General features: G+C 29.4%; 1 protein-coding gene across 1 annotated transcript in view; it reads right to left on the bottom strand.

Annotated features, from left to right (window-relative positions):
* LOC106692973 (uncharacterized) overlaps positions 1-14,770 on the bottom strand; it is a 163,663-nt gene that overhangs the window by 20,534 nt on the left and 128,359 nt on the right. Inside the window, exons 3-4 of the mRNA XM_024358592.2 lie at positions 9,957-10,072; positions 8,106-8,243 (exon numbers count right to left, since the gene is read on the bottom strand). Coding sequence (XP_024214360.1) covers positions 8,106-8,243; positions 9,957-10,072 — 254 coding nt within the window. The remainder of the gene's footprint in view (positions 1-8,105; positions 8,244-9,956; positions 10,073-14,770) is intronic.

Here is a 14,770-nt window from a genome sequence, read left to right as displayed (position 1 = left end):
TATATAATGTAAAAATACTAAAATTAATCATAGTGTTTTGTAACTTTTAAATTTTAAAATTAAAGTATATCAAATATAAATTCTAATAAATATAAATATATGTTGTCTGCTAAAATTAATTTGATTATGCAAATTGAACAATAAAGTAATTAGTATTTTTAAATTTTCGAATGATAATATACGATATATAAATGAAAATATACTAGGAATATGGTGTAAAAGGATACCATTTTAATGGTTTAATATTGTTATTAATAATTATATGAATATAGTTCAATACTATATTGGACAAAATTTTAAGTAAAAACATAAATAATTAAAGAATATTTGTAGTAACTTTAATAATAAAAAAAAAATTCAGAGTTCAATGAAATTTCTCACATCGCAATACGAAACATCCATTTATGGTTTTATAGACAAGAACTTACATAAAAATTAAAACGAAGGATTACTATGATATAAAAATGTACTTAAAATTTATTACTTCCTAACAAGGAACAATAAATAATTTTTATTTAGGTTTTTGGATAATTTTTTTTTTTTTTACAATATCGAAATATTTGTTTGATCTTCGCTGCATCATAAGCTTATTCATTTCGTCTCCAACTCTTGCATTTTCAATGGGATAGGGTGATTATTTTTTGTATGGATATTTATATCAAATAAAATTTTAAAACCAATTTTTTTCCGGGTTTTTTTCTGACGTGTCCTGAAGGCGTATATCACGGAAACAGCTATATTTTTTTTACAAATCCGTAAAACGTGTAAAAAATCGATCAGGTTTGTAGAACAAGTCGTTTTAATTGAGAAATCGTCGTAAACTATAAAATGTTTTTTATTATTATTAATTTTTTTTTTTTTTTTTTTTTAGAAATTATCCCTTCAGAACGCGACATAAGATACTGCTTTAACTCTATGAATTAATCTTAAAATTTCATTGGCTATCAACGTTAGTAAAAAAGAAAAAGTACCCCTTTTCATTGAAATATTTAGTTAGTTGCGGCAGAGAAGAACTCGAAGTTAGAACAGTTAACAATAGTGGCATTATGACGCAGTAAAAATCAACTTGAGATTCTAAAAATTGTAGAGTTTGGAATGGTGGGTAGCAAATATAGTATGACACACTGTATAGTTGCAGTTAAAGTAAATATCTTCTGTAGTGGTTACTTATTTGATAATATGCACATTATTTCTCAATAGACATTCCGATATGTTCTCGAACAGTCACTTATAGAAGACCCCCCTTAAGATGGGAACTTTCACTGAAAGACAAGGCCTGAGGTGATGTCGTGAATGATAGCAATATTATGGCCATATTGGACAGCTTTGGAAAGCAGCGTCCTGAGTCATCCCTTTCCCCGCCGTCGGATAAAAAATTACAACGGCTGATGGAGGATGAGGCAACGCGATCTGGCTGCGTGGAGGGATAGTGCCCATAAACCTGTCCGTTATGAAAAGGCGCACGGGCAATGGTTTTGTTTTGAAGCGGCTTTCTTTTTGTCTAAGGGACTTTTTTTTATTGTTGCTTTAATGTATATAGATTAATTTTGGGATTTTACTGTTAGCAACAAAACGGGGACAGTTGTGTTGCATATCACATTCCATTGCCTTAAATATTTAGCAAATTAATACTTCCAATACTACATAATAATCCATTCATGAATTTACTCCCTAATCTCTTTTAAAATTAAAATAACTATAGGAAAACAATAGATAAAAATAATTTTCAAAAAGCCATAAAATAACAAAAAAAAAGATTGACATAAAAATATGATTTTAGTGAATTGACTAAAAAAAAAATGACTATAAGGATAAATATTAATCAAAATAATTAAGGAAAAAAGCTTTTGAATCACATTAAACCCATTGTTTTTGATATAAAATTGTATAGTAATAAAAAAAACACCACATATTAAAAATATAATTTTCAACTATTCTGATGAAAAATAATAATATAAAAAACCCTAAAGAAAAAATTACCTCTATAAAAAGAAAAAAAACCCTAAGGATAAGCAGTTTAAATAAATTACTAATAATGCTTCAGAGTTCTATATGTGAAAATAGGTTTTAATTTTGTAATTGGAAAGGTGATAAAAATTGTCAACAGAAAAGGCCAAAACGTTTCAGATACCATAAAACTGTTACCTGTAATATAACGATAAATAAATACATGACATAAATTGGCATCCTATGCCATGATGATAATGTAACCATAGTGACCCTAATATAAACAGTACAGTACAATCATTAGAATCTGATGAGATAAAAAAATAAATTACAAGTTTTTATTATTACATGATTTAATATTTAAACATGTGGTTCAAAAGCTTTTTCGAAAATAATCTTGATAAATAATAAATTATGTAGCTTAAGCAGATTTTTTTTCTTCAAAAGTATAAACAAGAGGCTTTGATCCCTTTGTAACAATCGTCCGTTAATTTTCTCTCCCAGAGAAGCGAGAAACTGTTCAAACATTCTCTATTTTTAAGCTTACTCATGTTACCACCTCAAAAATCACTCGTAAAAACCTATCACATCCAGACACTTTATTTATGAAGGTCATATACCTATTGTTGTTAGAAACATTGGGTGCTATTTTTTGAGTTCCTTCCATCGAAGGCAGTGAACCATGAGCGAGTTATAGCGGCAGGAAAAGTTTTAGTCCGGTTTTCCCAGCGGCAGATCGGAGATAGTGAAACATTTCTGATGAAGGAACGATATGGTCCGAAGAAACTTTCGACAAAAGATAAAGATGGTGAGATAGGAATTTCTTCAATAGGTTGCGAGTGAGTGTGCTGTTCGGGTGGGCCTTTGTAGTACAGTCCTAACAATGTCATTCCTCTGGGTCCACTCAGTCCGGGAAAGTGCAAGTTTGTCGGCGAAGAGTTCTCTGCAACGCTGGGCAGTGTGTGATGCAATGGCTAGTGTATGATTTATAGTTTTTGAACCAACAATAAACTCAGTTATGTAATTTTAATATAATGATCTCGGTAGAAAGGATCGACACAGCAGTGATATAAGACACGAGGAGATGGATCCCAATAGTGAGATTTTTTTTTCTTTTAGGTTTAGTTTAAAATCCAAAATTAAAGTGTGCCCTAGCACATTATAAAATTCGAAGAACGCCCACTACAACAAAAAATACAAGTCAAAAACTCCTTATAATGTATAAGGAATATATATTCATGCTAAAAACCTTAAATGAAATCCAGAAATAGGGGTTATGAAGAAAAAAAAATAATCCCAATAGTACAGCACTTATCTAAAAACCGATATAAATTAGATTTTGATAATACAATAATTTTACATAAAGAAAATAATACCTTCAAAAGAAAAAAAAATAACTTTAGTCTATTTATATATCAGAAAACATTAATTATACAGTGAATTTTAAAAATTACACAAGAAATTTGATTCAACACTATACAAAATGTTAAGCAAAATTAATTTAAGAATATGGTAAATTTTATGTTACTATTAAAATTAAAATGAGTTTTAATAATAGACGAAATAGGAATTTAGGCCAAAATACAGTTTATAATAAATCAAGTACATACCTAACCTGAGTAAGGAAGGTTAAAATTGTATGATAAGAGAGTGATAATAGTATCAAGTCAATCTGTAATTAAAAGTTTTAAAATTTAATGGCAAAGTGAAAAACTAGGTATTTAAACATAATCTAAGGCAAGCTTATTAATTAATTAATATGATTCCCTATTGTTTTGTTGTTTCATAGTGTGATTTGACGAAAATTAATGACCTAGACAGAATAGCCTGATGATTTTTTTAAATTATTGTATGTGAAGTGTAAAATTATATTTAAGGTATGTTAATTTATTAGTACTAATGTTGTTAGTTAAAATTGTTATAAATTAATGTATAATAAAAACAGTTATCTAATAAATTGTCCTTGAAGATGTACAGGTTGGCTGATTTAAAGAAATAATAAAGAGTGTTTTGAGAATAACTTGGATAAAAATTATTTTATTTAAGCAATAAAAACCAATCTCAAAAAAGGAATAGATTATATACGAATATCTCGTTAAGAAATTGCAAGAAATCATAGAATTCTATTAGGAACTAGGAGTTTCTGATTTTTTTTTTTTTAAACTCTCAAATTTCTGAAAAAATTTAAAAGGTATTAAATTGAAAGGGCACTTTAAACCGAGGCAATTAAGACGTTGTCTTAGTAACCTTGGAAATGCATCAGCGCCGGTTCCAATCCAGTCTGGGTTGACTTTTATTTAGTGGCAGTCCCACGGAATGAAGACTCGACCTCGTACAATGGCTAGACTAGGTTGAATACAGTAGATAACCCCTCGTAAATCAAAAATTACCATGCAGGATGTAATAATACAATGGTATTACGTTCTTTTGGAGTATCATAAATTTGTTATAAATGCTCGATAAATGTTGTAAGGAATTACATCATGAATAGGAACCGGTAAGAGGTCTGTTAAGTTCGTCAATCTTCAGGATTATAATATCTTTAGAGTTAAATGTCAAGAATAAATGATTTCACTCGTCATGAATAATTAATGTGCAAACGGTCGGAGAAGAGAAATTGCTATGTAAAAGAGAGAAATCTTGAAACAAAATTTAAACTATTGCCATGCGGCTGCACGTCTCGTGGAATGGCAGCATAAATTCAGTCTCAATCCTCACGTACTCAATTCTCGTTTAGTGTAATATGATAACTTTATGATTTATTTATATTTATTCCCTAAGTAGTTAAATATAAACATTAGTTGAATAACGAAATAATTTAATGGCATTAAGTTATTATTCAGTATAAAAAAAGTATAATGTTTTCCCCTGTTATCATAATTTATAAAGACATATGCATTCAAGTTGCAGTGATGATTGTTGATTTTGTGATGTGCTCAATTTATCGAATATTCCTAAATTCCTGGATATTTATTGAAAATGTTTTTTTGTTGTTGTTTTTTTCTCAACAAAATCATATAATTTGTGATAGTGTCGATTTTCAATCCCTTTTTCAATCGATGTAAGCTTTGAAACATTCGACTGACTATGTGTAGATATTTTTAAATCAACAAGATATTACAAAAATGTTTAAAATAATAAAGCAAGCTAATAACATAATATCTACTTATTTTATTATATTTTACGTTTATTACCTACATTAAAACTGGTTAAAATTTCCAAATGAACTCCAAAATTAAATTCATGTGAATATAAAAAGTAGCTAATATAATGTAAAACATAATAAATCACTGAGAACCTCAACCGTCAATGTTGCTTGCTGTCATATGAATACCATACCCGTGATATACGATTTTGAAATATCCCAAATTTATACTGCCTCAGATCATTTCCCGACTCAGTTACAGGGACAGAGATTTATAATAGAACGATTGATATATGGTTCGGGGAATAAACACTAAAAATCAGTATTGATAATATTCACGACTAAGATTTAAACAAAACAAATTATAGAATAAGGGGCGAATTTTAGTCTATTGAAAAATCAAGACTTCTTTTTTCCGAAGTTTGCTCGCATACAATCGGAAAATTGTTGAAAAAGCCACGGTCAGCCATTTTTGAAAAAGGAAAATTCACTCTCTTAATCAAATACGTGTTGTTTAACTAACTAAAACAATTTTGTAAAAAAAGTTCAGAAGTCAAAAACTGATATTTCATTTGTCCTATGTTTATTTTTCGAGTAATCTAATATAACATTATGATTCCTATTTGTTTACAAACTCATTGATACTAATAAACTATCGCACTATCCTTAATTCAGTAACACTGATCTCTAAAATAGTTTATAAGGTAAAAATTGGTAGAAAAGTCTATTACGTTTAAAATAATTTTAGAAATTTTAATTTTTATACTTTAAAATTCGCCCAGTACAAGGTGGGAATAACGTATAATAATTTATTCTATCGTAATTCTATTGATATAATTATTATTACGGTGATATACTTAACACAGCATCAAATAATTATTAGTAATTACATATCATTGACGACCAATAAAAAAATTAATGTTTTAAGAATATTATTCCTAAGCAGTTCATTAATGAGTTTCTTCAGGTACTTAAACAAATATAATCAAAACATTCTGAAGTATATACACGAACACATCATTTCGTAAGAGGCTGTTTTGAAAATCTGAAGTCAGGCATGTCAAGCAATTACAACGATGACTGTCGGTCTGAGAGCACGCGTCATCGCCCCGAGCTCAACACGAAGTCAGGCGACTGGAGGCAGTTATACAACCGATTGGAAAGCCCGAAGTGATGAGCTATCGTCTGCCGGAGAGCATTTATGAAAGAGCCCTTTATGAAGCTGTAATCCTGGGAATAATCTTCAAAGATGTAACTTCCAGGAAGGAGATTACTAGAGAGCAGTTTGACGGACTTGAGAAGTTCCAAACTGAGTTATGAGAAATAAAATAAGTTTCAAGTAATGAACAAATTGTCGAATGGACTATCAACAGTGAAAGAATACATTTCAAGGAGGCATATAAAATCATTTCGTAGTTTCCGGTGCTTTGCTAACCCTCCATCACAAATTTTAAGGGTAAGAGCACGACCAAAATGGAGGCAAACACACACAAACAGCCTTAGTCTAGACTGGTGACAACTAATTGAGTTACTGGAATTATTAAAAATAATTGGTGAGCCCGTCTCCCAAAGACTTCTTCCATTTTCCTAAATTACCAAAATATTTCACTCATTACTCCACCAATGGGAGTGTAGTTCATATTTATTTTTTGTGATTTCCTCTATTCCTAGCCAATGAGAACTGGTCTATTATACATGAATACCTATTCCCAGCCATTTTCATTGGATCCAATCGTGAAATTACTTCTCTTAATGTTACTATCTAACTTTCTTTGCGGGTGACGATGCTTCATGATATTGTCATCAGTGCTTAGTAACTCTATACATTTTCGAATTTTGTCTCCATAATCGAATACCACCTGAAACAGGGCATCCCTAACATTGACCAATTTTTGAGACATAGACCAGTGATGAAGAGGAGCTTCCCACTGGGATCACAAAAGACTGATGCCTTTGTATATACGCAACGCATATATCATGGCTGAGCAAGTATTGGCCGGTAAACCTATAATGGCCTTTACGCTTCGTCGAAGTATTACATCAATTAATTCCAACAGATATAGGCACAATTTCGCCAATGGGTGAATTAGGGAGGGAAAGACATATTTATTAATCACGTTAATCTTCTGATCCTGTTTAAGAAGGTTGGAATTACCAAGCTTTCCGACATTACGGTGTATGTAAATATTCGATTGAATAAATTGAATAGCAATAAAATTTTTAAATGAATATATTAATTGAATTAAATTGTATATTAACTATTTATTTAAAAATAAACTACTGATTTTTATTCTTTTAGTAACTTTGCTTGATTCAAATTAAGATTTCAATTTCTCCATGAAAAGGCATGAATTTTAAAATAATTAATAGAAGTGGTACCAAAGGATATTAGACTAGGTGAATGAGTGAATAATTTCATAATTAAAAAAAATATTAATCAAAATCACGATCCTTAATTTCAGTAATTTTAAGATCAGAATTGGATTTCCCATTGTATCCCCCCCATTTAATTGAGAATTCAACTACTAAAATACTGATCGGAAATGAAAAATCTAAATGAGTTTTGATGAAGAATTTTTTTCTCATAGAGTCCGTTATCCAAAAAAAAAAATAACAGTCAAATCTTTATTTTAAATTGTGATTTAGCATTAATTCTTTTTTTTTTGTCGTATTGGCTATTTTTAGCAATAATTAATACATATTTATTGCCCAAAAGTTATTTAAATAATTACGATTGAGATTTCCGAAAATTGTTTGCTGGAATATAATTTTTAATTAAATATTTAGTACAAAATTATATTTAGAAAAAAAAGGATGTATAAGGTTCCATTTTGATCATTTAAAAAAAAAAAAAAATCAATTGATTAAATTTCAAAATTCAGTTATTCAAAATAAAATTTATCCAAATCTGACACCATTCATGTTATGAAGCAATGTAATCAGAAATAAATTATTTATAATTAGTGATATTTTTATAATTACTTTGTTTTATTATAATTTCCCTAAGCCATACCTTGACATCGTTCCATTCAGCATCTTGTGTATGATATGTGTTGACCCTCAGCTGGGTACCTGCTAGGCTGACACCAGTCATCTCGTCCTGGAGAGTTTCCAACTTGAAGGAACCTGGAATGACGTGGTGCAACAGCAGCTGTAAATAATGGAAGTCAGTGAGACATGGTTGAATCTAGGTTATTCCTCTCTTTCACTGTTCTTATAAATGTTTAATATTATTCATGAGTACTATCACTAATATCAGTCTTACAAAAAAAATCTTGTTTTGATGTGAATAGAGAACCGTAAGTAAAAAATTAATGTTTCAGTAATGTCTGTACCTAATATAAAGTTCATATATATATTTTTTATTTATTTATGGTTTTCATCTTCTTTATTTTTTTTTTAACACTTTCAACAATTCTTTCCTACAATATTCTTTGATTACACTTAAATTAAAAAATTATTTCTGAAGTTTTCATAGGAAACTACAACCCTTTAACTCGAGCTAGAGGTTTAGTTGATCTTATTTTATATATTTTTGTTTTTTAATTGTATTACTGGTCAAAGAGCGATTTCACTCCAATTAAATACTAATTTCTTATATAATGATCGTTCTGGAAGATCGATGATTGATAAATAATGAAAGATATGAAAGATTCGGGTGTGGTCAAAGAAAAAACTCAAATTGCCATAAAAATATTTTATGTGAGCCAACCTTTTGCCTCACATTGCTGAACTTCATCAAGGCTAAAAATATACAATCACTTAAAAGAGATAAAAAAGTAAGCGAATAGGTATAAAAAATAAAATTTAAGTAAGGTGTGGTTATGATTAAGTGGTTATGGTTAAGTTAAGTAAGGCTAATTATGATAATTTCTATAAAAATGAACAATGTAAAATGATTCTCATTTAATTTTACGTTTCACTGTACATCTATTTTATTTTCTGATATTCCAATATCAACATTCAAAATTGGACATAATTTGAATATCCAAGACCGGCTAACGTACACAAATGCCTGACATGGCAGATTCTTATATCGATTGGTTCTTAATTATGATGACGAATCTTTACGAGAAATTGAAGCCTCAAACGATTTGCTCCTTTATATTTGTTAAATTTTCCATCACGTTTAATCATTCCCTAAAGTGCTAAAGATACTTTGCGCTTTACACCTTCAGGAACAGTTGGTTCAAAAAAGTCATGCATACTAAATCCCTTTGGTATTCGATTCTATACGATATTTTTTAAAATATAAAAAAAAAAAGAGGATTATCAATCTATTCTTAAAAACCCTGTATAATTATTAATAATTATGGTGAGCTTACCTATCTCAAAATGAATTTAATATAAAAATATGATAGTCTTAATTTTTTTAATATATAACCAAACAGGTTACAATCACCTTAAGTAGAAATCACCATTGTTAAAAAATAACCTCATTTTTTACCGTAGTTTGAATATAAATAACCTTTTTGTATTCTTTTGCAGTAGTGGCTGTTATTGAAATTAAACATCTAAAAAATTTTACAATAAGTTAATAATTTATAATTTAGCTAGATAAAACGTTCCTAAACATGAAAATTTGAATTAGTTATCAACAAGCAGTGATAGGCAAATATTACCTATAAATAAACCTAATTACTAAAATTGCCATAAAAACAATATTTATTTATCAATAGTTCATTCATGAAGAGTCATATCAAATTCCAATTTGAGCTATTAGTTTCATTTATAGCTGATTTTTGCCCATCTATATAATTAATTGAATAATATATAGAAAATAGCAGTATAGAATATGAAAATATTTAAAAAAGTAACAATGTATAAATTAAAAAATAAAACAAAATGGCAGCATTATACTTACCCCGCTAAGAAGTCTTGGATTTTCCTTGAATTTAATTTCTGCTCGGTCGGGACCACCCAGCTGAACCAGGAGTGTTCTGAAGGCGCGGTCCGTCGGAACGAATAATGTGTAAGGACCTGACAAATATTTAAAAACATTATAAACATCAAATAATAATAACACTAAATGAATTATTCAAAACTATTTTAAAATTTGAATTATATTGACTCAAGATAAGATTTTAAAAGAAAATATTAAAATTTTAGGTGAAATCTAAAATAGAAAACGTAAGAAAAAATCTCAATATTTAAAATTTAAAAACTAGGTATTAATTTTTACTTAAAACTTTTATAAAATTTATTGTGAATTGTACTGCTAAGTTATTAAAACATTGTTTAGATAAACTATATTGGAAACTCTGAGTTGGTAACAAAACACCAATTTGATCAGCTTTGACGAAGCCCTGTAAAGTGTGGCGAAACGTTGGATAACAATAAATAGTTTTCTTTTACTATTTTGATACCTTTATTCATAGCCAGCCGAAATATCTTCCTACAATCTACTTCATACGATCAACTATCTTCTTCCTATATTTGAAACTGTTTAAATATACTTATTGTAATTTTTCTAGTCAGCTATGATGGTGCATAGTTGGTACATATATGAAATTTAAACTGAATTATGTATGCTGAAAAATAATGAACAAAAAATAAAAATTTAAATTGTATTCACAGGTAAACCATAAATGATTATTGGTAATACTAGTGACAGCTATAGTTTTAGAGATATGATCTGAAATTATTTTTAAAATTAATTATATTATAGCAGAAAAATCTTGTGGGTAACTAATATTGGCAAAAAACAAACATCAAACTAATTATAATCGTTGAACTTATTTCTTGATGAAGTTTGTTAGTTTAGGATTAATAAACGCTTTAGTTGACAGTTTGTCGTAAGACATGAAAAGAGTTGCCAAATGATTTGCCATGGTTCACTGTTGGCTCATAAAATATTTAAAAACAAACACCAGGAATAGTTATTTTATTTATTTTTTTGGTACCCTCCTGAAAAGATTTTAATTGGTATTTAGTACGTACATATAGGAGGTATGCTTTCCCTTTTGGCATCAAGAATAGTTAAACAATTTTGGTCGCCTTAATTTCCAATATTTTATAATATTATACTAACAATATCAATGAGAGTTAACTTAATAAGCTAAGCATAAGAATTTCCTAGAAAAAAATGAAACTAAGCACGAAGAATTAGCCACAAAACCATATATAAAACAATTAAGAGCATGCACCTCAAGTGATTTGGCTATGTCAAAGGTATGTAAGGTGCGGATACACAATTGCCAAACTAAGGCAAATCTTGTTGATAAGTTATTGGAATTGGCTGGTACATGTTGGCCTACATTTGTGTATCTATCGATTGTTAGTGTTGTGGTACAAATGAAAGGGTGTGTGGCAACCATGTTGTTATGCCTACGTTAAAGCTCAATTAGAATTGTTTTAGAACTGCCCAAAAGATAAATCTCACGATAAATCTTTGTCTTCTGCGTATTTTAATCAATTAAAGAATTGATTATAATATACTATACTAATGAATAATTGAATAATATACTCTGAATACAAGTTATATTATTTGGGTTTAAATACTTTTTTCAAATCTAGTCAATTAACTTTAGTGATTCATTTTTGACTAAGCATAGCACAAATATATAAGGACATTATATGTCTGTGTAATTAAATTCTAGAACAAAAGTTTAATTTATAGTTTATTGAATGCCATTTATTATCCAATATAATTTTTATCATCTAACCTACTTGACTATATATACGTCTTTGTCTTTAATTTGTTCTTTTTCGTAATAAAAACAATATAATGTAAATCGAACTTAACAGCCGATATAATTCCGATGTCCACCATGTTTGCCTCTTTCGAAATCACAAGCGTGTGGATGCTGACTCTTGTTACTTTCTTTGTAAGTGTTTTGAAATTGCGGAAATCTGTGAATCCCGCTTTAGAGGGCCTAAAGGCAAGGAAATTCTATTAAGCAAGATGAGAAGGAAGGCGACCCCGACCTTTGTCGGGACTTTAGTGGCACCGATTAAATTACAAGTCTTGGGAATGTAAAGCGAAGATGAGTCTGATCGAAATGGTTTCATCTGCTCAGCGGGTTAAGTGGAAAAATAAGACGTTTAAAAATTCTTTTCAGCTATATTCTTAATAGACGAAAAATAGATCAGGAAAAAAAAAATAAAACAGCTATATAGAAAAGAAAAGAGTTTGCTACATTTGTAAAATACTTTTGCATTAAATATAATTTTATTTTTAGAATCTATTCGAATTGATGAAACAGGCTATAAAAAAAGAAAAGAAAAACAAGGCCTTAAATTAAATGATATAAAACGCAGCAGATAGAAAATAAAACAACCAGTCTTGACCATGACTTTGGACCTATTCACTTCAAAAATTAAAAGTATTCGAGAACCATGCGAACCAGTCTAATCTACCATCATCACAAACGAAACCGTATGTTTATATTATGTTTCTGGAAGCTATTTTATTTTTTTATATTTGTGTATCTTTGATCATGTTTTTATTCTCAAAGGCTGATTCACTCGAGACGGAACTCGTAAAAAGATCAAGGCAAACGAGTGTGGCATCAAAGTCAGAAGGGAATGCGGCGCAGAATTCCTGTGTTTATTAAATAATACCGTAAGTGACCACCATCCAAGTATGTACATGTGTATGTTTCCACAAATAAATTGTCTGAGAAACCTTAACTGTAGTTTAGTTTAAGGTACCTACTACTGTGTTTTACTCGGGCCACAAAATGACAACCCCATAAACCAAAACAAAGTAGATTAATCTTTTGTAATGTAGAGGGTTGAGAAATGTTACACTGGTAAAAACAAAAACAACATAATTAACAGCACATTATGCTAAAACTTATATAATTTACGCTGATTTAGTGTGTTAATTTATTTTTGATAATTGGAATTAAAATCACTATAGATTATAAAGGAAAAAATGCTTTAATATTCTTTTAACAACATTAAAAAGGATAGCTTCTTTGAGGACACCTTAAATTATAATACTAAAGAGAGAAAATTTAATCAATAAAAACCGCTAATGTTCAAAATAATTCTATCTGAAAAGATAAGTCACATTCAGATTAAAAATAATAATTTTAAATGAATTTTATAAATATCAGAATAACTTATTTATAATTGGGTGATTCCATTTTAATTGTGGCTATGTTTTTTTTTTTATGTTCAGTGATTACTTCTTCTTCTTCTTATTTTATTTATTTTTTTTTTTTTTTAGGAGAATACTGAATGTTATAATATAATGATATTAAAAATAAAGTAATAAGTTACAATTTCCATTTAAATTCATGCTAAATAAAAACCTGAGCGAAATAAACCATATAAGATAATACAAGTAAAATACCTATATGAGGCCAACGAGAAAATAAATCGTCAATATTGAAAATTTTATCAAGTAAAGTGTACAAGATCTCACCAAAAAAGAGATACATAAATACGATAAAAATAACAAATATAAAAAATGTAATAATGTGTTGTTTTTTTAAAATAATTTATTTCTTGATATTTACAACTGTATACATATATACACATCAAGTAAATTTACTGTAAGTGATATTGTGGCATGATAAAAACATGTGGAGAATCTACCCATTGATAGAACTCCAAAAACATTTCTAAAGGAGAAGATCTTGAGGCCATCTTCTTTTCAGACGTCTAGGAGGATTATTAGGTAGTGTAGGAGAAGCCAGGTTAGAAACGAGTTGGTTTGACAAGGACATTGAGGTCTTTATGGATGATTTGATTTGTGACAAAGTAAGGAGCATTAAGGATTTTATGAAGGATTTTTGACTGTAAGGATTGGATTCGAGAGGAATTAGATGGTTTAGTGGAGCCCCATAACTCAACTCCGTATGTCCAAATAGGCCTTATAATAGTCATGTAGATCAGTCTTTTGTAATGGATTGGAAGTTTGGACCGTTTGTCTAGTAAATGTTGTAATAGTCGGAATCGACGAGCAGTTTCCTGTCTTTTCAGTCTTGTATGAGGATTCCATGTCAGTCGTTTGTTCAGATTTAGTCCTCAGTAACGGATCTGTTCAACAGGAATGAGTGGGGTATTATTAAAAGATACTGTAGGGCAAGACGAAGGTTTACGACGAAGGATAATTGTGATTTGGTGGGATTTATTGGAATTTATTTTAATCCTCCAGTTTTGGCACCATTCTTCAAGGGTGGTGATGTGGGATTGGAGGGATTGGGATACAATGGAAGGATCATTATTCACTGACAATAGGCATGTGTCATCGGCATACGTGGTGAGAATAGTGTTAGGATGGGTTGGGATGTCAGCTGTAAAAACTGTATAAAAGATTGGACCAAGGATACTTTTACTTACTTATAAGTTTTCTATGGCTTCGTCAATGTCATGTTTAGTCTTAAGTGGAATTTTTAAGTCCAGTTTGTTTTCTAAATCATCACGAAATTTGTTCCAGCTAACTCGTCCTTTAATCAATGAGGGAGGAGAGGGCTTAGAAACGAAGTTCAATTGTAAGAAAAAGATAACTGGATTGTAGTCTGAGAAAAGGTCATCTATAGATTCGATGTTGGTCCGGGAACAGGAAATTTGAGAGGTGATAAAGTAATAATGTTAAATTTGTAAAATAAACTGATTAATTAATGAGTTAAAATATTATAATGTGAGTTTCATTTTTTTATGTTACTTCTTTGTCCAAATGTCAATATCAATAAATGCTTACTAGCATCTTCAATTTTTGTATTA

Source organism: Halyomorpha halys, unplaced genomic scaffold (assembly GCF_000696795.3).
Source record: "Halyomorpha halys isolate HHAL.00 unplaced genomic scaffold, Hhal_1.1 Scaffold82.1, whole genome shotgun sequence".
Taxonomy (NCBI): domain Eukaryota; kingdom Metazoa; phylum Arthropoda; class Insecta; order Hemiptera; family Pentatomidae; genus Halyomorpha; species Halyomorpha halys.
Note: the sequence above shows the minus strand (reverse complement) of the source record. Positions and strands in the feature narration are given on the sequence as shown.